The 24822-nt window shown below is 38.6% G+C and overlaps 1 protein-coding gene across 3 annotated transcripts in view; it reads right to left on the bottom strand.

The window, feature by feature from the left end:
* MARCHF1 (membrane associated ring-CH-type finger 1) overlaps positions 1 to 24822 on the bottom strand; it is a 967912-nt gene that overhangs the window by 84597 nt on the left and 858493 nt on the right. For 2 of the 3 annotated variants that reach the window (XM_053583965.1, XM_053583959.1), the window contains one exon: positions 18560 to 18639. In XM_053583965.1, coding sequence (XP_053439940.1) covers positions 18560 to 18639 — 80 coding nt within the window. Of the gene's footprint in view, positions 1 to 17509; positions 18275 to 18559; positions 18640 to 24822 lie in introns of all 3 variants that reach the window. The other variant, XM_053583949.1, reaches the window with a different exon arrangement.

Consider the following 24822-nt stretch of genomic DNA (forward strand, 5'->3'; position numbering starts at 1 on the left):
GAGTAACTTTGTAACAACACATTTAAGTTTGAAAGGAGCATGAAAGTTTGGGTTAGATTGTTAGGGGATGTCATGTTGAAAAATGAGGTAAGATTATGGAAAGCCTTGTGTTTCCCTCACTCACTGCCAACACACACACACACACACACACACACACACACACACACACACACACTCACACAGACATAAAGAACTTTAATTGTATTTAGTTGGAATGAAAACCAATGGTAGAATTTGAGTAAGAAATTAAGATTACTTTTAAAAAATGGGCAAAGGAGCAGAATAGACTTTTCCCCAAAGAAAACATACAAATATATATAAAAAGGCGCTCAATATCATGAATCATCAGGGAAATGCAAGTCAAAACCACAATGAGATATCACCTCAAACTCCTTAGAATGGCTATCATTAAAAAAAAAACAAGTAAGATAACAAATGTTCTCTAAGATGCCTAGAAATTGGAATCCTTGTATACAGTTGGGAATATAAAGTGGTGCAACCAATATGAGAAACAGTGTGGAACTTTCTCAAAGAATTAAAAACAGAAGTCCCATCTGACCCAGCAATCTCGCTTCTGAGTATTTTTGCCAAAGTAATGAAATCAGAATCTTAAATAGATACCCAAACTTCCACAGTCTTTGCAGTGTTATTTACAACAGTCAAGATGTGAAAACAACCTTAACATCCATCAGTTTAGGAATGGACAAAAAATAATGGCATATACATGCAATGAAATATTATTCAGCCTTAAAAAGAAGGAAATCCTGGCAGCACCTGTGGCTCAAAGGGGTGGGGCACCAGCCCCACAGGCTGGAGGTAGGGGGTTCAAACCCAGCCCTGGCCCAAAACTGCAAAAAAAAAAAAAAAAAAAAGAAGAAGAAGAAGAAGAAGAAAATCCTGCCACTTACTTTAGAATTGGATGTTCACTGGATGAAACTGGAGGAAATTATGCTAAGTGAAACAAATGTCCCACAGAGGAAAAATATTGCATGAGACCACACGCATGAGGTTTGTGAAATAGTCAAACATAAAGAAGCAGAGAGGGATGGTGCCTGTGGCTCAAAGGGGTAGGGCAACTGCAAAAAAAAAAAAAAAGAAAGAAAAAGAAGCAGAGAGTAGGATGGTGGTTGCCAGCCTCTAGGGGAGGGATAAAGAGCTGTTGTTATTCAACAGGTATAATTTTCAGTTGTGCTACACTATTAAATTTTAGAGGTCTGCTGTGCAACATTGTGCCTATAATTAACCATAAATGCTGTACTGTACATAATACACTGAAAAATTTATTAGGAGGCTAGATCTTGCATTATATGTTCTTACCTAGTAAAAAGTAAATAAAGATTTTATTTAGTTAAAAACATCTATAATAGGAATTTATCTAGTTAGATTATTAGAAAGATTAATCTGGTAGTGTTAGATTTGAAAGAAAAAAAGAGAGCGCTAAAATCATCAAAGTTGATGGGAATAAGAATAAAAACTAGAGTAAGTGTGAGAATGGATAATGAGAACAGAGATTTTGTAAAATGAAAGTTTTGATGCCTCAATTGAGAAAAAGTAGAAAGGGCTGAGCTGTGGGGGAGGGGAATAGAGGACAGACTAAGTTGATTTTAAGCTTTTAAGCTCTTTGAGACAGTTGCTCAAGATCAATCTATTTACAGGGTCTTTGAGTATTTGCTTGCCCCCACAGTTACCACTTGAAAACCATAATGCTCATAATTTGATTTTTACCCTAGTTACGTGGTGTGAGGACAGTAACCCTGAAAAGAAGAAAGTGGTTCCAGACTTTCTCAGAGCTGCTACTATGTTGTATTTGAGACATTTCAACAAATAATCGTATTTACATGATTAAAAATGTGGCTCCTTACTTCTAATTCACATTTTTCTAGTGTGTAGGGAATCCAGAATGATTCTTGCATCACTTGATTACTCCAATAATCTACCTCTTTAATACAGCAGAGTATAATTTTGTGGCAACAAATACAAATGCCTTATAAAAATAAAATCACAAAAGTTTACTTATTCAGAATTCTAACGGAACAGATTTTCTACTTAGACAAAACCACTAAGATTTTTTTCTGATCGGATCAACTCTTCAAAAGCTAAATGTACGAACTTTATATCTTGTCATTCAGAAACAAAACTGAAAATACAATATAAGCCTAATTAAAAAATTAAATTCATAGGAAAAGAATAGAAGGAAACATAAAAATGTAAGTAGTGATTATTTATTCAGTTAATTAAATTTATTTTGAAATGGTAGTTTTCTCTATGTTCAATTTTCTTTATAATAATCATAAACTACTGTAATAACTCAATATGAATATTAAAATAGATTTTAAAATATTTTATAATTCTACTTTATAGTCTTTTCCTCATTTTTTAGTACATTAAAAATTAATGAATAAATTTGATGGATTCATATATTTGAGGAGTTTGGAGAAGTACCATGCTTTGTTACCGGTAAAGGCTGAATTGCTGACCCAGTCCCCTTCTGTGCAGCTTCAGGTGATACCTTTGTAACATTTTGGTCACAAAGTAATCAAAGGATTTCCAGAACCTGTCATTTATATATATATATTTTTTATTATTATTTTTTTTTTGCAGTTTTTTGGCCAGGGCTGGGTTTGAACCCACCACCTCCAACATATGGAGCCAGCTCCTTATCCCTTTGAGCCACAGGCGCCACCCCCATATCATTTATATTTTAACAGAAATATAAACCTGCAGGTGTTAACACTGTGAGAGTTTCCCTTTTATATCCCGATATACTTAGTCATTGCAAGGACAGAAAAATATAATCTGCTGCTCTCCACCTTCACCCAGTAACATGCCAGCACCGCCTTGTGCTGTCTGAATTTTAAGCACCTAAAACATATTTCATGTCAGCTATGGTGTACATCTACACTGGACACGAGTGTGTGTTTTCAGACAATCCCTTCAGGTCTATGAGATTCTGTTGCAGCTTCTGACAAGATACAACCCCCTGCCCTTGATTTGCTAGTGGAAGGGGTGTCCTCCACTACATCTCCAGCAATTTCAACCGCATGGATTTGAGGTTTTGTATGAACTTTCTCAGCACTCATCCCTGTCCAGGCCATTAGCAATATCTGTCCTTCATTTTGCCTCCCTGTTCTTTCATCTCCTGGTCTTTTTTGGTCAAAATTTGTCCCTGGGACATACAGTTGGGTACTGCTTAATGACCGCGATATGTTCTGAGGTAATCTTGTCATTGTGGGCACATCATTGAATGCACTTAGCAGGCCTACATGGGACAGTCTACTGCACACCCAGACTCTGTGGCTCAGTCTGCGGCTCCCAAGCTGCACCTGGACAACGTTCACGGAGCTGAATACTGCAGGCACCTGCAACACCGTGCTGAATATCTGTGAATCTAAGCATATCAAAACATAGGGAAGTACAGTAGAGATACGGTGTAAAAGGTAATAGATGGTACATCTGTGTACAGCACTTGTCACACATGGAGCTTGCAGGACTGGAAGTTGCTTTGGGTGAGTGAGCAAGTGAGTGGTGACTGAATATGAAGGCCAAGGACATTATTGAATGTGCACTACTGTAGACTTTATAAATATGGAAAACTTAGGCTACACTAAACTTATCAAAACCATTTTTCTTTCTTCAGTAATAAATTAACCTTTCTGCAGCTTTTTCATTTTATAAACAAACCTTTTTTAAAAATTTTGACTGTTTTGTAATAACTCTTAGCTTAAAAATGCACATCGTACAGTAGCTGTACAAAAGATCTGCTTTCTTTATATTATTTTATAACCTTGTTATAGTTTACAAATTATTTATTTACTTGACTTATAAACTTAGTTTTTAAAGACTAAGATACAAATACATACATTAGCATTGGCCTACACAGGGTCAGGGCCAAAATATTACTAAGTGACAGAAATTTTTCAGCTCTGTTATAATCTTAGGGGACCACTATCATGTATGCGGTCTGACCTTGACTGAAATGTCATTATGAGGCACAAGACTATATATTTACACACACACAATACACATTTACACACATGTGTGTATAATATGAATATACAGTATTTGGTATGGCAAATAATTTTAAAAAGAAACTAGAAATTCAGGAAATACAAATAAATCATTTCCTTTATTTTCCTTGAATTTTTGTGCCCCTCTTGCACAAACTTATGTTAGATTTCTCTTTCTTATACTTTAAGGCATCCCCACTCTTTCCCTATTGCTTCCTGAATACATTATATTAAAATTAATTGTTCTATTATTTGTATTCTCTACCTCAGTGATTCTCAAACTTTATCATGCCTTATGCTCATACAGAGGGCCAGTTAAAATCTAGATGGCTGAATTCCATTCTCAAAGTTTCTAGTCTAATAATTCTGGGCTGGGGCCTAATATTTTGTATATTTAACAAATACCCAGGTGATTTTGAGCCTACCGGTGCTGGGACTTTGAGAACCATAGATTTAGAGCTTACTTTTCCTTGCTATAGTGTCATTTGAAAATGAATTGCAATCATTTACGCCAATTAGATTGAGGTTTATTTTAAGATGAAAATTGCTAACAGCAGTTATGTTTTCTATTTATATCAACAGAGTTGTCTGCTTTGAGAACCACTGTCCTGAATTTTAGGTGGCTTCAGGAGCTGAGAGCGGACACTTGGCACCAGTTGCTCACTCCTCCCCCGCCCCCCAGCTTAGTCCACTGTGTTCAGATTACGAAGTGCTACCAAGCGGGCCCCTGCCCAGAATACGGGTTTTACAATATATCTTCTGGGCATCAATTTGGTCACTTGAGATTGAATTAAAATTGGTGTTTCTGCATTAAAACGATCAGGGGTGTTTTCAAAAATGTACCTATGCTGATACCTCACTTCCAAAGTGATTGGACAGGGCCCTGGCAGCAATTTTTCTTTTTTAACTTTCCAGGTGAGTCTAACATGTAGCCCAGATTGTTTGTTCTGTTTTGTTTTTAGAGACAGAGTCTCACTTTGTCACCCTCAGTAGAGTGCCATGGTGTCACAGCTCACAGCAACCTCTAGCTCTTGCACTTAGGTGATTCTCTTGCCTCAGCCTCCGGAGTAGCTGGGACTACAGGTCAATGCCAGGCTATGCAGCCCAGATTGAGAACCACTGATGATGTCTCAGGGCCTTTCTAGCTCCACATGGCGAAATGCTGAGTCTTTGGAATGCTGATTAGAGTCAGGATTCCTCTGATGCATGGGGGAGTTTGACGGTATATTTGGCTTCTATTTCATTCTGGTTATTCTTTTCTTTCCTTATTTCTCCTTTATTATCTACACTGACACCATCTTAATGTATGGTAAACCATTTTAATTTGGTTATACCCTCACAGTCTTGATCTAACTTAGATCAAAGCGTTTGTGAGGTAAGGCTCAGGGGGCAAAGTAGTGCAGACCAGGCAGAGCCCAGAGAGGCTTTGACGATCACGTGGCTGGGCAACCTTCAGGGAAGGAAGTTCTCAGTAAGACGTCTGAAGTGAAATTCATCTCCGAACATAGGGCTGTCCGTTTCACGGCATCCTGGATTTTGCATAAACCTGGAAGTGATAAGGAGAAGTAACCCAGTCCTAGCGTCTTCTCTGTATCTGACAAAAATGGGGAAGGAACACCGTGCAGAGCTTAACATTGTCAGCGAGCTCTGAGCAAAAGAGAACTCACTGAGGCTGCTGGGGAGGCATTTTAATTTCTGAACCAAATTAGAGACTGGTATTTAAATTTACCTATGCCTGAGGATGAAGACTGAAATAAATATATAACTACTCTGTAACGGTTATAAGGGAGATGAGATGAGAACCTAAATGTGGTAATTGCAAATAGAGGAAACGTTCGAGCTATAAATAAATTCTCAGATATAAATCATGATTTGCTCCTAACAACCCAGTATTCATCAGTTTATTTAAGTGTTCATTTTCTGTTGCATAAATATACAGGGGATCTAAATTGAATATACACAAGATAGTTTTCAAAATGAATTTGTGTGACAGAAAGAAGAAAAAAGTAGGTTTTATTTTAATTTCCTTTTTTTGAGACAAAGGATAAGTGTCATAGTGTCAGATACCAATTCATTAAAGGAGCCCTGGCTTAAGCATTATACAAACTATCATGTAACAAAAACACTTGCACCCTGACAATATTTTAAAATTAAAAAAAAATTCATTAAAGGAGGCATAAGCTTAATATAACTGTAATCCTGAACACATTGTTTTTAATTTAAGAAATAGATAAGATTTAACTAATTTGTAATACTTCTTATTCAACATTTTTCTCTTCAGTGTGATTGGGTATTTAATAAATGTAGAAATTATTATAAAAAGGGGTTAAATGCAGACTTATAACATATAAACTCTGACCTATAGGTCTGAACCACCATTATACTTCTATCTACTTTTTCCTAAAATTTTCAGAGATTAACAAATTCCTGGACTATATTTGAATCTACTTTAATATAATTTTTTAAATAAGGAAGTATCTGTTTTTCTTTGTTCTTTTCTGAAAACACAACTTGTTTAACAATTGGCCTTTAGAATATATGTTATTTCCAAAAATCAGAGTGACCTGTTTAGCCAAATTAGAAGGTAATTAATCAATCCACTTGGTTTGGTCATGAAAGATAATTTACCAGTCAAGATAATCAGTATTATTGATGATACTGTCTTTCATTCCAGGAAAGATTATCTCCCAAATTGAGAACAATTAAAAAAAAAAAAAAACCTGCTCAGAACAAGGCATATATATATATATATATATATAAAGAAAAGATATAAAATGTCATTTCTATAAGTTTTCAAGATTTTTAAAATAAATGTTTTTGTGTGGCAGTATCTTAATTCTTTTTGTTCATCCAAAATACTAATTACTGAGATAAATGCTGACACACGATATGAAATAATACTAAATATTTATAACATTAAAATGTCATGTCATAAACATTTTCTTTGCTGAAGAAACCATTCCTTTATAAAGCTAGCAAAGCATGTGTCTGAATTTTTATTGATGTCTGCAATCTTTAAAATGATTTATTTCAAGTGAAGAAATTAGTTCTAAAACATTGTATCATACTAGTAATGCATTTATTTGCAGTGCACATCCTATTGTTCTCATTTTGGGACCCTACAAATGAAGAGAAGAACATTTTACCTTTTCTAAGTCTGACCACTTCAAGTAGAGAAATCAAGACCTTTTCCATACTTTTGACTCTATGCTGAGTAATCCTGAGTGACTGAGATCTGGCAGGTTACCAACAACATTCATGCCTGAATCTCTTACCTATTCATATCTAAAGAAATGATAAAGTGTTGGAGACCCCAATTACCCTGATTTGATGAATTCACATTGTAGATACGTATCAAAACATTGAGTGTACCCTATAAACAACGATTTTGTACTCATAATAATTTTAAATAAAAAAGGAAAAGGAAATGAACTAGAGAAACATTGCTATTAGTTTCAACAAGACTCAGTAAAAGAAACAAAAACATAAGGGAAAGAATAAAATTGGAAACTTCCTTAAGAAAATGAATGCTGGGCAGCGCCTGTGGCTCAGTCCGTAGGGCGCCAGCCCCATATACCGAGAGTGGGGGTTCAAACCCAGCCCTGGCCAAACTGCAACCAAAAAAATAAAAAAAATAGCCGGGCGTTGTGGTGGGCGCCTGTAGTCCCAGCTACTTGGGAGGCTGAGGCAAGAGAATCGCTTAAGCCCAGGAGTTGGAGGTTGCTGTGAGCTGTGTGAGGCCACGGCACTCTACCGAGGGCCATAAAGTGAGACTCTGTCTCTACCAAAAAAAAAAAAAAAAAGAAAATGAATGCTGCCTTCTTAGGAATGAATGCTTTGTATCAGGTCACCAAGGGTAACATTTCCCCTTGAATACTGAAGAATGAGCAGATTATCTTTACAGATAGAATGTTAGTCTTATTTTTGTACAAACCGAGCAATAGGGAGCAGTAAAAGAATAAGTAACAAAAGCTGAAAAAAAATCTAGCACTGAATAAATGTAACTCTATGACCAACAGATCGAAAATATATGGAGTTGGATTGATTAAATATTAGATATTAAGTTGAAAATGTTAAAAGAACTTTCTTATAATTAGAGACTCTGAAAGGAAAGAGGCTGCCCCAGGAATAAGATATCCAATATGTCCAAGGAAATGACAGATAATAAGTGCACCAATGTTCTGAGGGTTATAGACTCAGTTTTCCCAGCGACTAATAATTTCCTGAAAAGTTAAGGTAAAGAGAACTATATATATTTTCTCTAAATAAATGTTAAAAGCAAACTACTCACAGAAATGTTATATTACTTCAAACTTCTTATTAATAATGCATATTTTTCTTAGTTTTTAAATTTAAAGTTCCTCTGAAGATACATAAATAAAATTGTGGAAATAGGAGACATTGATGTTTCATGTTGCCACTCCCTTAAGTTCATGTTCAACTGCCTTTCTTGGTTGTACCTGCATTTGAGTAATGTACTGCAGAGGTAAATTATACTCTCACAATCTGTGGTTTTCATAAACTCATATTTACTGATGTCGACAGATTTCAACACCACTGTCTATCTTATGATGTTTAGCGTTGCTTGATTAATAAAAATATACAGGATGCACAGTTAAATTTGAATTTCAGATAAACAATGACTCTTTTCTTAGTGTGAGTATGTCCCAGTGAAAAACTGTTATTTACCTAAAATTCAAATTTTGCTGAATGTTGGACCCTGTAACCAACCTCCTTACTCTGAGCAGATGAGCTGCCATCAAAAAGAAAAATTTAAAATCTATAGAAGTATACATATTCACATTTATCATGTTCTCTTTTGCATCTATTGCAAAGAAAAGACATACTCAATTTTCCTTTCCCTGGCCAATCTTTCCACTTTGGGTCCCATCCTTTCCTACCTTTTCTGTGGTAAGTTAATAAATAACTCATCCCTTCCATTTTCTGTATATACAACTGTTTTCTCTGTCTCTCTCTTTCTGACTCAAGGGTCTTCTGAATTAAAAATGAAAACAAATTGTCTGCTATCTGAATTTCAGTATCTCTCGCCATGCTTGGGAAGTTCTCCATGGAATATTATGCAGCCTAAAAAAGATGGAGACTTTACCACTTTTATGTTTACATAGATGGGGCTGGAATATCCTACTTAGTAACGTATCTCCAGAATGGAAGAAAAAATACCCAGTGTGCTCAGTACTATTATGAAACCAATTTACAATCACTCACACTTTCATATGAAGAATAGATCACAACTATGGCCCAAGATGAAGGAGGGAGGAGGGGGATGGGAGGGGAGGAGGTCAGATGGAGGGAGGGTGAATGGTGGGACCACACCTATGGTGCATAATGCAAGGGTGCATTTTTGGATCTATTAGTAAAGAGTATAAATGTCTTAACACAATAATTAAGTAAACGAGATGAGGTATATATTAACCAGTGTGATGTTAATTCTAATGAAATCAGCACATCGTACCCCATAAATGCATTAATGTATACATGGTCTATGTGTTTATGATTTAATAAAAAAAGAAAAGAAAGGGCCCTTGAATTCCTATCTCCCTCTACTTGTAACATGTTCTCTTTCCCTTGTACACACGTGGGTTTTCATTCTGTGTTTTTGGCCTTTCTACTTCTTTCCTCTGCTGGCTTATTTTCCTCTCCCAAGGCCATTAGATGTCGGTGGCTATTCCATGGGGTTCTTCATGCTCTGATCTCTCATTACAGATTTCCCATAGAAGATCGTGACAGTCACCACCTGTGTATTTAAGACTTCCTAATCTTCATCCAAAAATCAAGATGTTTCTTCTGACTCTAGACCCTTATATAGAACTGTCTCCTGGATATTTTGTCTCATCCCTCAAACTGCCCTGTCAAAAAACAGAATTCATCTTCCCCTTTTGATCTGTCTTTCAAGCAGTGCTTTTTCTCAGTGGTGCTAAAACCTACCTGTTTTCTAACTCAAAGACTCAAGAGCACTTACATAGACAACTTATCATTAATCATAATTTGAATCTTGATTTATTTCAAAATATTTTTAAAAACCCATTCACTTATTTTTAGTCTCACAGCCACGGTCATCTCTCCCAGCTCCCAGGACACAGCCACGCTTTCTAAGGACTGGTCTCCTTTGGCTTCAGTCTTCAATTTTCCACAGCTGCTCAAGTGATCTTCCAAAACACAAATATGATTGCTCAAAATCCTGTGGACACTTTGCCCTTGTTATTAGAAAAAAGTCCAAACTCCTAACTGTGGTTGGTAAGGAACGCATGAGTGACCATCTGCTTGGCTACACTGAGACCCTATTATACCATGTCTCACACATGTTCAGACACGCCATGTGCTTTTCCTGGGACAAGCTGTCCCTTCTCTTTGCTTGGCTTCCTTTTACTTCTTTTAGAAATTTCTTCTTTAGTTGTTATTTTCTCAGGGAAATTTACTTTGTTCCACTAAATGCAAAGTATTTCTTTAGCTGTATGTATTTTTTTTTTTTTTACATTTGTGTGTTTAAATATTTTTCTTACCAACTGGTGTATTAGTTCATAAATATGGGACCATTACTGTCTATGTCTAGCTTCTAGGACATTGCCTGGACACAGAACACATTCTCAATAAATGATGTTTGATCTATAAATAGGTGAATAAATGAATATACAGATAGAATGATGAGGGTCAAAAAGTCCACTTTGAGCAAAATTTTCATAGGATTTGAGGACTCTTATCCAAAAGTTATATCAATCTGTCTTACAAACGCTAAGGCTTTGTCAAAAAGTGTGATCTTATTCTTTAAAAGTAATCTGCCATAAACATTTTGAGTTTTAAGAAATTTCCTCTCTCCTTTTTTCCACACTCAATTTAAAGTTATTGTAAGAATAAAATGAGTTAAAAAATATATGTTTTACCATTTTCACATTCAATTTCTCCTCAACATCTTTCCTGATAAAAAATGTGAATATATATAACATATAAAAGCTACAGAATAATAGTATAAAGTATCTCCCCAAACTCACCATCAACCCTAAGCTAGAGCTAGAATGTTACTAGAAGGTATCACACCTCTGGGCTCTTTTCTCTTGAAGAAACTAGTGATAGAATTTAATGTTTCCTGTTCATTTTACCCTGTACTACTCAATTCCCATTAGTGTACCCTTGATTTTTCTTAACTCTCTTCTCTTAGCATTCACTGATTGTGAAGCTGTTCCAAAGGTTCTGTTTGAGCAATGCCTGGATTATTCTCCATATTGCAGAAGGTGCAAAACAGGTGTAAGATATGACTTCTATCTTTAAAGAGTTTATTCAGTAGGGGAAAGATAGTGAACACACACAAAACTAGAGAGTAATTGTATAACTAGATATGTGATATTTACTATCAGAATTATGGGAAATCCAAGAAGGAAAAGATAACCAGGGGTTAGAATAGCTTCCACAAGCTTCACAGAGGAGAATGGAAATTAGGTGAGTATGGACATACGCCTACATATGAGCAATCGGAGAGGAAGAGAAAAACAGGAAGGGAAAGAACTGCCTTTGCTGGTGATGTAGTTGCGAATTCCTGGGTGTTTTTGTCCTGGTCATAATTCTTTTTTTCATTCCTTCTGGTATTGATGCTGTTCTTTTTGCTACTGAAATGTCCTTTCTCCATAAGATTCTGAAGGAGTTATTGACAGTTGCATTTTAAATCCACCCTGTTCACCCAAAGGACGTGGTCCAAGAAATGTTCTATGTCCCTGCTGACAGTGCTTGACTCAAAGATGGGTATATGGCCCCAGGCAGGCTTACCATATTCCCTCCCTGGGATGTCACATGCAAGTGCTTGAACAGAACATTTCTCTTTTCTGTTAGGCCACGGCTGAAACAAATGTAAGCCTGAAGCTGCTTCTTGCCACACTATCTCTCCCCTCTTCTATGGAAAGGAACATTTCCTGCTGTTGGGGACAATGACAACACACAGAGGAGAAAGAGGGTGAGAGAACCACACGGCTTGAGTTTCTGGAGTCCCTGCAGCCATTTGTAGAGCGATTTTACTATTTCTGTGGTTAATACATCCTTTTCTTGCTTAAGAGCATTTGAATTTTGTTTTTTTGCCAATTTTAACCCGATGGAAATGTCCTTAACACAACAGGTGGCAGGCCAAAGGGTAGATGTGAAACGAGATGGAAAATGTTGAGAAGGACCAGAATGCCACAATAGGAAGGAGAGGGAAGGCACAGTTCAGACACAAATGTCTGGAGCAATAAATGACAAGACTTTGTTGGAGACTGGACACATCCAATGTAGAGGGAACAATAGTCAAACACTGAAAGTCAAGGAAATCTGTGGACTCTCTGGGAGAAGAGGAGGTAGCTGGGATGAGGAAGTGGGTGTCAGTGGCAGCCACAGCCAAGCCAGTTCATCTGAGTTCCTGGTAAATTTGGGACTTTGTCAGCCTGTAGTTACAGTAACATGACTCACTATACTGGTGTGACAGAGTAAAGTACAGCAGAGTACCCTTGTTACGCTTTGTGTCAGCATTCAAGCGAATACGGTAAAAAATTATGGATGTCCGTAAGTTGGCTTCCAAAATTTATCCTTTCAATTCTTTTTTCTCCTCTCTCTTCCCACCTAAAGCATGAGGAGAATTTGTAGCACAGAACAGTGGTTCTTAAAGTGTGAAAGTGTGGTCCCTGCATCCCAAGCATCTATATTCCCTGGGAACACTTTAGAAATACAAATTCATGGGCCCGACCCCAGAGTAAGGGAAACAAAAAATATAGGGGTGAGTCAGTGAGCTGGGTTTTAACAAGTCCTCTAGTTCATGCTGGTGTCCACTAAAGTTTTACAACTGCTGATGTATTTACAAGTTCTTTCTAGGGTGAGCGAGGCAATCCAACTGCTTTTACTGTGATTTCACATAGTAAAATTATTTCCTTAGAAAAGTACATTTCCTTAAAGCTTTTTGTGCAAAATCCGTGTGTTGAACTTGGGTTATCTGCCAGGCATTGTTCCAGGCTCTCTGGATACAACAGTGAACACATTTGATAGTTAATCACAATAATACATAGTACAATATTTTTAGCAATTTAAAATTACACTGTGGAAGTGACTGCCAGAGGGCCTGAGTGTTGGTCAGGGGTCAGGAAGATGTTTCTAAAGAAATGACACTTAAGTCAAGAAGAATGAGCAGAAATGAATTTGATGAAGGACCGAAGGGGTAATGTGAAGTCATTCTAGGCCCTGAAAGGAAAAGGCCTGGACACTTTCAGGAAATCAGAAACAGACAGCATGGATCGGTCATGATTATGGTGGGAGTTGAGGCTGGAGAGGCAGACCCGATAGAGAGTTCTTATAGGCACTTGAAAATAGTAAAGATTTTGCATTTTCTGCTGAAGACTATCTAGGGGCCACTGAGAAATTTCAGTCCTGGGCTAACGTGATGTGATCTGATTCATGGTGTGTGTGTGTGGTTTTTTTTTTTTTAATGTTAATCTTTGATAAAAAAGGCAAAGGCTTTCCTGCTTTACATAACCATGAGCATAGTAGTAGGGTGATTTAAGTTTCCTCTAAGTTATAATTGGCTGATGGAGACACATTGAACAAGGCTGTAATGAGGGTGGGAAAGAGGGTAGAGAGTCTTCATGGGGACCAAATGCCAGGAAGAGAAAAGGAGGAAGGGCCTGGGAGATTCTTCCGCTTTGCGGTTGTGGCTGAGACTGGCCCTGCCTATGCATGTCTGAAGCAGTGGGCATGCAAGTTCGTAGGAATTGCTGCTTTTCTCAGGGGTCATCTTCCTTTACCTAGAGGACCCTGGTGGTCAGGTTGTATCCATCCAGAAGCTTTTCTCCTACATATGCTGTCTTATAGAGTTTTAATTCACTTTCTGGGACTTACTGTCACCTCTTTCAGGAAGATTCTCAAATGTCTACGTCCCCCCCGACCTTGAGAAGATTTTCTGTTTAAAATCTTTTGCCCCATGCTAATCCATTGTGTTAACAAGAATTGCACACGTGCAGTGGTTTAGTGTCCGGCTGTGTATAGTTCACTAATGACTGAAAAATTATGCACACCCAGCCTGACTGCTCTCCTGCATTTCAATAGCATGAACTGTCTGCTGGAGAGCTGACCTTGTAATGTCATGGTAACCACAAACAGCCTGCCTGTAATTCAACTCACTATGTCGCCCCAAATCAACTAGCCTTTGACCTCTCCTGCCTTTGCTCATTAACACCTGTGCTGACTGTTGTCCCTGGTTCCACAATTTGGAGTCATCCTGGATTACCCTGTCTTATGCTGTCACCAAACCCAAGCACTAAGACTGTCCCTCTTCACTTGGTGGCGTGCCAGTTTGCCATTTGCTTTACTCCTTCATTGCCCAGTATCATCTTAGTATCCCAGTTAACTCACAGTAGAAAACTTCCACCCGCAACTCCTCCCAAATCTAGGTTTCCTTCTCAGTATAACCCCGGAGACACTCACGGCTACTTTGTGTATGTGACTCTTCATCAAGCCTATTTCACTGAGCAAACGTTTTTTCTGAATTATATTTTACAGGATAAATTTTTTTATAGAGGACTATGAGAAAGCTGCTCTGTAAAAGAATCATGAAGATTGTCTGGTTGAAGATAGGCTAAGGGAGCACAATCCCTTTCTCCTGCTCTCAGTTTTAAAGGCCGCCTCCTTTGAACGCAAGAGGTACATTGGGGCAGCTTGAAAACATGAATTTACAGAATAAGTAACTGAAATTATTTCTTTTTTCAAAATGCCTTTTCTTTCTTTCTTTCTTTCTTTTTTTTTTTAGAGATAGAGTCTCATTTTGTTGCCCTTGGTAGAGTGCTATAGCGTCACAGCTCACAGCAACCTCCAACTCTTGGGTTTAAGTGATTCTCTTGCCTCAGCCTCCTGAGTAGCTGGGACTACAGGTGCCCACCACACACCTGGCTATTTTTTGTTGTTGTTGTTGTTGCAGTTTGGCCGGGGTGGGGTTCGAACCTGCCACCCTTGGTATATGGGGCCAGCGCCCTTATTTACTGAGCCACAGGCACCGCCGTCTTTCTTTCTTTTTTTAAATTTCAGATTAACATGAGGGTACAAACAACTAGGTTACAATGTCTGCATTTTTTAGGTAGAGTCCCTCTTGTAGTTGTGTCCCGTACCCAAGAGGTGTGCCATACACCCTTACATTGTGCCCCTTACGTGGGAGCTCACCCATCCCCCTCCCTCAATGTCTTTTCTTAAAAAATATTTATTATCAATTTATGCAAACCTTCCAACCCAGTCACACAAGTTCACGTAAGATTCTGAAAGGCCCAATGTCAGTCCATCAGCCTTGTTTGGGATAATATTTCCGCTGCCTTGAATGTCTGGAATGCCATCCACATGTCTCTTATACTCTAAATCCCACTTTTCTTAGGCCAGTCCTACCTCTCCCTCAGGGGTTTCTGGATCATCCCATGTCAGCAATTTTTCTTTCTTCATCTCCTGCAGTATTCCTTTCTTCCGTTCAGCCTGCACTATCTTAGACTTTTATCTTTTCAGGTGTGTATTCAATCTCTCTCACTTAGATACTAGGCTATTTAAGGGAAGGATCAAGTTTTTTGCTGCTTTTTATCCTCTGCATCTAATATTATATAATATATTGCTTCTAGCATTTGCTTAGTTGGTATGTTTTGATGATAACTCACAGCAGGTAATAATACCTATAGGCACTTGGATCTCACCTTCATTAATGGAAGTCTAAGTTAAATATCCTGTCTTTGAAAATGTTTCTCCAGAGTAGTGCTTTTAAGTTAGGAGAACAAGTCACCATGACTTTAATTACAAGCATTACTTTTTTCTGCAATTGCCATTCGGCCTACAGCTAGCTTCTTTGCCTGCCTTTCATTAAATGATGTTGGAAGTTAGATTTGGGGAATATCAACAAGTACAGAGCTTTAAGCAGTAGTGTTTAACCCGTCCCCCAACTCTTCAGCAAAGATACATACGAATCACATTCTAAAGGTTATAAGAAACTTACATCAAGATACAAATCAAATGGGGCCACTTTGCTTTGAGATCCTCTGTAGGTCCCCTAGCATGTTGAACGTGGCCCCGTGTGGAGCAGCCCTCGCCACCTGTTTGTCTTTGTCTCTACCACCCATCCACCCACCCACTCACCCACCACATCCTGGCTGTGGTCTCAGCCTTTCAGTTGCCTGGACTGACAAATGTTTCCCTCCTCTAGCTTCCTGCTCATGGCAGGCTCTGCCTGGCTGGTCTGCCCTGCTTCTTTCCTATCAATGCCTGTCATCCTTTGAGCATCAGTCTGCTTGTCATTTCCTGAATAGAGTTCTTCGCTCATCTCCCAGAATAGGTTAAGCTTCCTTGTTCCATGCTTTCAAATTCCTTGTCATGATGGCAGTTATATATTAACTATGAATTCATTTCTGTCTGTGTCATCCATTAGGCTATAAGCTCTAAGACTGTGCAAATCTTATGCACTATAATATTTCACTGTCTGGCATAAAGCCCAATCCACAGTAGAGGCTTGAATACATAAATGAATGAGCATTTACAATTCCAATATTATTCACATCCAGAGATTAATTCTCCTTCTTGCTCCTGCCCTGAATGGATGTGGCAGCTGCCTCTGAGTCATGTAATTCACATGAAACACGCACACGCGTTTTATAAAGTAACTTCCACTCTTATGAAAACAAACCAACACAACCAAGCATTGTGCAATGCAAACCTTCACTTGTTCCCAAATAGCTTCTTATTGGGTACAATATGATAATTCAAAAAATACCTGTTTTTGTTGAAAATTATCTCATTTATGCCTACTAGCCTGGTTTTTCTTGTAATTCTCTTTAAAACTTGTTTAAAAAATGTACGCAGTTGGGTAAAAAGTACAAGAAAGCATTCTCATAGCCATGAAGTGTCCATGTGTTGAAAGCTTTTAGTATTATGTGTAAGGTTATCAGCAAATTTAAAGTGGTCCCCTTTCCTAAAAGTGCCAGCAACCCCGCTGATATGTCCGTGACCTGCTTCTGTGTCCTTTTAGTCTTGAATTACCCTGCTGAGTCAGACAACTGGAGAACAAATTAACGCCAACTGCAGAGTTTCTTTCTGATATAAAAAAAGTCTGACCTTAAAGAACCTGAGTCTTGAATATCTTTCTGTCAAGGTGCTAGCCACTCACCCAATTTCCACCAAAGGTTTCACTTTCTCTCACTCTGAATGTTCCCACTAGTGTAGTCTTAACTAGAACAGGTACAAGATTCAACTGGCTAGTCACTCCCTTTACGAGGATAAACCATTTTTCAGTTCAAAGGAAGGGAAGGAGAAATCTAATTCTATTCTACAACAGATTACCAAGCCATGGATACTTCTGTATTATTTCTCTCACACTCACCTTTTCTCCTTTTATCACCATATAACCCATAAGAAAAATAGCAGTATAAACAAATGGTAACTGTTGAGGGTAGATATCGAACACACATCTAACTCACAGAGAGAAGAAACAGCAAGCCTTTCTTTATAGTGGGACTGACCTGCATATTTCTAAATTATCAGACCCGCCATCCCAAGTGGCAGGAGGCTTCTGCACAGGGCTGTTCACCCGGAGCTCTGCATCTTCCACATACTTGCTGCCTTCTTGAATTGGCAATATTTCAGTGCTGGAATCGGTTTCTGATAATCTCCTTTTTGTGATTTCATTTTGCCTGAGACTTTGCAAGAGCTGAGAATCGGTGTGGTGGTATCTGCCTTTGCTGTTCTCATGGTTCCTGGAGGATCTCTGAATGACCAGGGACCCTCCAGGCAGGGAATGACTGCATTCTTGGTACCTGGTGCCTTTTCCTCTGCAGAGATTTAAAGAGCAACTCTCACAGTCAGTCGGCTCTTGCTGCTTTTTACCTTTGGATCCCAAATCCACAAGCTCAATTCCATTAGGAGTAGAAGACCCATTGAAGTTTTCATGTGGTCTGTTATTATTTCTCCTTCTTCTTCTCGACAGTCTGAATTTAACCTGGGCTCTTCTTTTGGCCTGAGTCCAATGACCCTCATCTGCAGAAGATGAATCTGAAGAATCTGTATAAAGCTCCCTCCATCTGGGGCTTGAGATTGGGAGGTGAAAATCACTTCTTCTCCCTTTTGTTTGTTCTTCTGCATGCTCATATCTCTCAGAGCCCCTTCTCCTCCTCCTAGGTCTCTGTTTTACTGGTTTCTTACCAGACTCCTTCCTAGCAGGGCTCAGCACCATGACAGGGGTGCAGTACTCAAATGCCTCTTCTGACATGTCATGCAAGATGGCAGATCTAGACAAGCAGCAGGCGAAGGATGGGAAGGAAATGGGAATGGAGAGGAAAGCCATGGAGAAACAGAGAGAGAGAGAAAATGGTGAAAATGATAGCATGGACCAGAAGTTGATAAATAAAGGTCAGTTGAAGAAAATGGACTAAATGAAAAAATAACTAAGCCAGGATAAGTGTTCACAGACAATGTAAGGCAGAAGCAAGAGCCACACAATCTCAGAATTAAAAGCAAGAATACAAAACACTGATTGGAACAATATTGAATAATTTCATTTGCTCAGCACTCACCTGCAGATGTCCTGAGTGGATGGACAGACAGACAACCTTGATTGGCTCCTGGGAGCTGTCCCTGTTGTTGGGCTGCTTGCCTGGAGAAACAAGTTAGATAATTTGGCATCTTGGTTAAGATAATACATGGTTGATATCCTGCTTTTTTTCCACATATTTAAAAAATTACAACAAACGTGGCTGTCGGTCATGTTGCTTATAACGCAGCGCACAGAATATAGGAAGTTAGAGGGTTCGTGTTGCAAAAGTAAAACTTATTTGAGGAACTTGGGACAGCTGAGGTGCTGTACTATTTTGCTGTTACTTCATTTATGAGAGAGGAAGATGATTCCACAAGTTTCTATTCTATTTACTGCAATAATTTGAGTGGACTAGCTCAATTTACTTGGGAAGCAAGGGAATGACATTTTGACGCTCCTGTGGTGTAAGGGACTAAAGTACTATTACTTGACAAAGATGATGATAATCTGGGAAGCATCAATAATCAAATAGCCATTAGATTGCTAGATAGTGCCCGGAGCTAACACCAAGGCAGATACTGTATTTTAAAACACTGTGCAATATTGAAAGGCCTGCAATTATCACTGTTATTATTTTCGTTATTGAAACTAATAAAACCTATCCATTGCTACACTACTGACCCTTTATATCTTTTAACCCTGTGACCACGAGACTGAGAATAACAAAGCCTGAAATAATTCCGATATTAGCACAAAGTTGAGTACATTTCACCAAATTTCTTCCTTTGAAACCCATTTTGTTCACTCTATTTGACTTTAATTTTTGTGTTTAATATAGAGGATGATGGACAAATAGAAAGCTAAAATGTAAGGATCACTTACTGTGTGCGAAGGCTTCTGCTATGGCTTTATCTACTATCTCTTTAATTTTTACAATGATCTTAGAAGTGGGAAATTATAACTAACAGTTCTGAGTGGTTATTATAGGCTAGTTATTGATCTGAGCCATTTTCACATATTTATTTATTAATAAATTAAATGTATGTGGTAGTTACTATAATTATTTCTATGCTGCAATTGAGGGAACTGAGAAATTGAGGCTGCTTCTCGCTTATAGGTGGCAGAGCAGAGGTTTGGACCAGGAATCTGGTTTTACCACCTGTTCTCTAACCCACCGGTAACACAGCTTCTCCTCCTTGATGTAGTAGGAGACGAGGAAGTCCTAAGTCTAGATTCAGGCCACAGGTCAGGATGTATTATAAATGAAATACACGATTTTTCCACCAAGAAAACAACAGTTAACATAGAAAGACTATCCCAAATTTCAAAGTCATTCTAAAAAATTCGTATGTTAGAGAGACATACTAATGATTGTGGGTTCCAAAGACAGAGAAAATAATTATAACTCAAGATGTCAGCAAACACGTGAAGGGAAGGTATAATAGGCTGAATGATAGTCCCCCAAAGATATCCACATCTTAATCTTTGGAAGTTGTGAATATGTTTTCTTACATGGCATAGGGACTATATAGCTGTGATTAAGTTCATGATTTTGAGATGGGGAGATTATCCTGAATTATCCTGGGAGGCCCAAGGATATCATGAATATCCTTATAGGATATCATGAATATCCTTATAAGAAGGAGACAGTAAAGTTAGGATCAGGGAGAGAAGAAGAATAGAGGCAAGAAAAGAGGGAAGATACTGCACTGGTGGCTTTGAAGGCAAAAATAAGAGTCTTGAGCCAAAGAATGCAGGTGGTAGTTTCTCTGTCTTTGGATCCCACAATCATTAGAAATATCTAGAAAATAGGCTCTCACCTAGGGCCTCCAGAAGACATGTCATCTTGCTGGGGACACCTTGGTTTTAACCCAGTGGTAATAAATCTGTGTTGTTTTAAGTCAATAGATTTGTGGTAACCTGTTACACCAATCATAGAAGATCAAAGGAGATATTTTAGCTAACACTAAAAGGCAAATATGGGTTACTAAATAAGACATAAGAATATTGTGGGCAGAGGAAACAATGAGAGAGAAGTATGACCCTCTCCACACGCTTCTACAGTAGACTAATAGATACATGTACACTTCTGATTTATGATTTTCTTAGTCGTTTTATTATCAGACCATGAATAATATTTTAAATTTTTGTATAGGGTCTTTGATTCCCAGTTCATTTTTAATATTCTCCTTCAACATCTGTGTCTAAACTTACTTCTTGAAAAAGATAAGAGAGGAGGGACTCAAAGTCGGTGCATTGGCTCAGGGCCAAGAGGGATTCCTTATTGTAAAGAAAAGGTAAGTGGGAGATTTCCAGCAGCCCACATTCCTACCATAGATGCCTGCAATCCTGGTTAGAGGAGAGCCCCTTAGCCTTCACAGGCCCTGAGCCTAGTTTAGGAAGACTTTTAGAATCCATGTGACTGCACTGTCCCAAAGAGGAAATCCACACTGTGTTTTCCCCGCCTCCTGGGACCCAAGCTGTTGTAATACTAGACAATTTCCAGAATAGAGCCAGCACCAGCAGACATCCTGATCTGTGGCCCAATAGTCCTTATATGTTCTCATCTCTGGGACTTCAGTGACTTTATCCCACATCCATCCAGAGGGCTGCAGCCTCATAACACCAGCTAAACCCAGTAGTGTAGCTGAATTACTGTCACATGAGCCCTCACAGCTTTTACACCCTGGAAGTGAATGATGGAGGTTTCCTAAGGATGTAGGAAACCAAAGTGTGTGATTTTCAGAACCTGAGAGTCACCTGCTTGGAGTCACCACCAGTGTAGCCACCTTGCCCCCTCCAGTGGCAAGCTCACTTTTTGTCCACATGCATGTTACCTGAGGACTGGCTTGTTTGGGGCATACTGTTGCCAACAACAAAGTCTGCTGCCAGCACAAATGGTGCCTATGCGTGTGGCCCAGTGGCCTGAGGATCAGCTCACCTGGCATCATTGACTTCCAGAAAACTGTCTCCCACAGTCTCCACTAAAAACATAGCCTGGGTCACTGAGGAACTTGACATTGATGACATTGATTATAGCCAAAAATATCGTATGAGAACTAATGGCAAAGCACCCTATCCAACTGACACTATAGATCTACCTCTTCATAAAAATGTATTTTGCTACAAACAGGTACAAAACCTTTTCCCCACAAAGGCTTCTTCATAAAATTGGAAGAAGTGACTATTACACCAGATGTACAGATACCAATGTAAGGAAACAAGAAATATAAAAAATGAAGGCAATAAAAACATTCTTTGTTGCTCATAAAAAAATGTTCATTTACATTACTGGGGCATGATCAATAAAAAGCTTCTGCACAGCCAAGAACACAGTAAGTAAAGCAAGCAGACAGCCCTCAGAATGGGAGAAGACATTTGCAGATTATGTCTCCAACAAAGGTTTAATAACCAGAATCCACAGAGAACTCAAACATATTAGCAAGAAAAGAACAAGTGATCCCATCTCAGGGTGGGCAAAGGACTTGAAGAGAAACTTCTCTGCAGAAGACAAAAGCACAGCCTACAAACATATGAAAAAATGCTCATCATCCTTAATCATCAGAGAAATGCAAATTAAACTACTTTGAGATATCATCTAACTCTAGTAAGATTAGACCATATCACAAAATCCCGAGACCAGAGACGTTGGTATAGATGTGGAGAAAAGGGAACACTTCTGCACTGCTGGTGGGAATGCAAATTAATACGTTCCTTTTGGAAAGATGTTTGGAGATCACTTAGGGATCTAAAAATAGACCTACCATTCAATCCTACAATTCCTCTACTAGGTATATATCCAGAAGACCAAAAATTACATTATAACAGAGATATTTGTACTTTCATAATTGCTAAGTCATGGAAGAAGCCCAAGTGCCCATTGATCCACGAATGGATTAATAAATTGTGGTATATGTACACCATGGAATATTATGCAGCCTTAAAAAAAGATGGAGACTTTACCTCTTTCATGTTTACATGGATGGAGCTGGAACATATTCTTCTTAGTAAAGTATCTCAAGTAAAAGAAAAAGTATCCATTCTTGGGATACTTTACTAAGAAGAATGGAAGAAAAAATACCCAATGTACACAGCCCTACTATGAAACTAATTTGGGACTCTCACATGAAAGCTATAACCCAGTTACAACTTAACAATAGGGGGAAGTGGGAAAGGGGGGGGTGGGTAGAGGGAGGGGAATCGGTGGGATCACACCTGTGGTGCATATTACAGGGGTATTTGCGAAACTTGGTAAATGTAGAATGTAAATGTTTTGGCACAGTAACTGAGATAACGCCAGAAAGGCTATGTTAACCACTGTGATAAAAATGTGTCAAATGGTATATGAAGTGAGTGTATGATGCCCCATAATCATATCATTGTATACAGTTATGATTTAATAAAAAAATTAAAAAAAAAAAAAAAAGAAAAAGTATCCAATGTACTCAGCCCTACTATGAAACTAATTTATGGCTTTCATAAGACCCATTTATAATGTAAGAATATGGGGAAGGGGAGAGGGAAGGGAGGGAGGCGGGAGGTGGGTGGAGGGAGGGTGATTGGTGGGATTACACCTGTGGTGCATCTTACAAGGGTATATGTGAAACTTGGTAAATGTAGAATATAAATGTCTTAGCACAATAACTAAGAAAATGCCAGGAAGGCTATGTTAACCAGTGTGATGAAAATATGTCAAATGGTCTATAAAACCAGTGTATGGTGCCCCATGATTGCATTAATATACACAGCTATGATTTATTTGTTTGTTTGTTTTTTTGTAGTTTCTGGCCGGGGCTGGGGTTGAACCCACCACCTCTGGCATGTGGGGCCGGCGCCCTACTCCTTTGAGCCACAGGCGCCGCCCCACAGCTATGATTTAATAAAAAAAAAATGTTCAAACCGTTCCTATCCAATATTTGTTTGTACACATTCAGTTTCCTGGGCTACTGTATCAGATGCTATTCCTGTACCCTTGGCTCTCTTCTGGGTGCCTCCCACCTCAGTGCTCGTGCCTCTGCTTCTGCGTCCTGTGTCTTTTCTATTTTCCACGTGGCTTCTCTGTATTCAGAGGGGCAGTTCTGAGAAACTTCCAGAGTTTCTCAAAAGGTCCCAAGCGAGATGGAAGCCCAGGTTCTGTCAGCTTGGTAAGCCTTTGTTAAAATCTTCCCTTTGCGCAGTTGTTCTCATGTAGTTATTCTTCTTGGGATCCCTTCCTAGAAAAATGACCTGCACCAACTCAGACAGCATCTAAATTAAGACTGGCTAATTTGACCAGCTGACTCTTGTTCTGGGACCTGACTGAAATAAAATTAACCCTAGTTTGTTTCACTTTCAATTAATTTCCTCAATGATCAGAAAGGAAATGTCTATTGCATAATAGATACTACAGCTGAGTTCTGGGAATACAGAAACAGATGGCAACATAAATGGGCATCTGACTGAGTGGAGGAGGGATAAGAATGAACAGTAATTTTTTTTAAAGAATCTAGTACATCCTGACAGAGTCCAATAATGGGAGCTTTGATGAAGGAAGGGAGTGGCGCAGAGAGGAGCAGGGATTGAACGTGTGTCCCAGAGAAGGTGATGCCTGACCTAGACGGGGCAAGTGTGAGGAAAGTGAAGGACAGCCATCCATACAGGGAAAAAGAGTGTACAAGAGCACAAAGTAGAAATGTGTCCTGGAACGAGAAACAGAGAAAGTATTGTAATGACTGAGGGAAGTTGGTGAGTGAGTTAGGAAATGCTAAAAAGGCAGGATGAAGAACCAGAGGGAGGTTCTGATTAATATTGACATGTTTGGATCCATCCTCAAAAGAATGGGAATTTACTGAAAATGTTGAGCAGTAAATGAAATCATTGAATCATTTTGGCAGCTGAGGATTGGAAGGTCCAGGACTGGTGATGAGCAGGGAATGAAATTAGGATTCAGTATATCCAGAATGCAGTGAGGATGGAGAAAAGGAATAATTTGTGCAATATTATCCCAACTGTCTTATTTTTTAAATATGATAAAATTATTTCAAGATCAACCTAAACAAGTGAAATGGGAGAAAGATGCAAGAAAAGTCTTTAATAAAGCTAAGTAGTTTCAAAAGTTAGAGTACTTTTACCAGATATCAAAACATCGTGTAACTTCAGAAATTTATAGAATATGTGTGTGGCACAGAGAGAGACACATCAGTAGGATAGAATTGAGAGTCTAAAAATCTATTTTACTATCCCTTAGTACAAACAAAGTTGCATTTAAAATCAGTGGGAGAAGTTATGCTATTAAATAAATAGTGTGGGGAAAAAACGACTGGT

This window comes from Nycticebus coucang, chromosome 1 (genome assembly GCF_027406575.1).
Source record: "Nycticebus coucang isolate mNycCou1 chromosome 1, mNycCou1.pri, whole genome shotgun sequence".
NCBI classification, from domain to species: domain Eukaryota; kingdom Metazoa; phylum Chordata; class Mammalia; order Primates; family Lorisidae; genus Nycticebus; species Nycticebus coucang.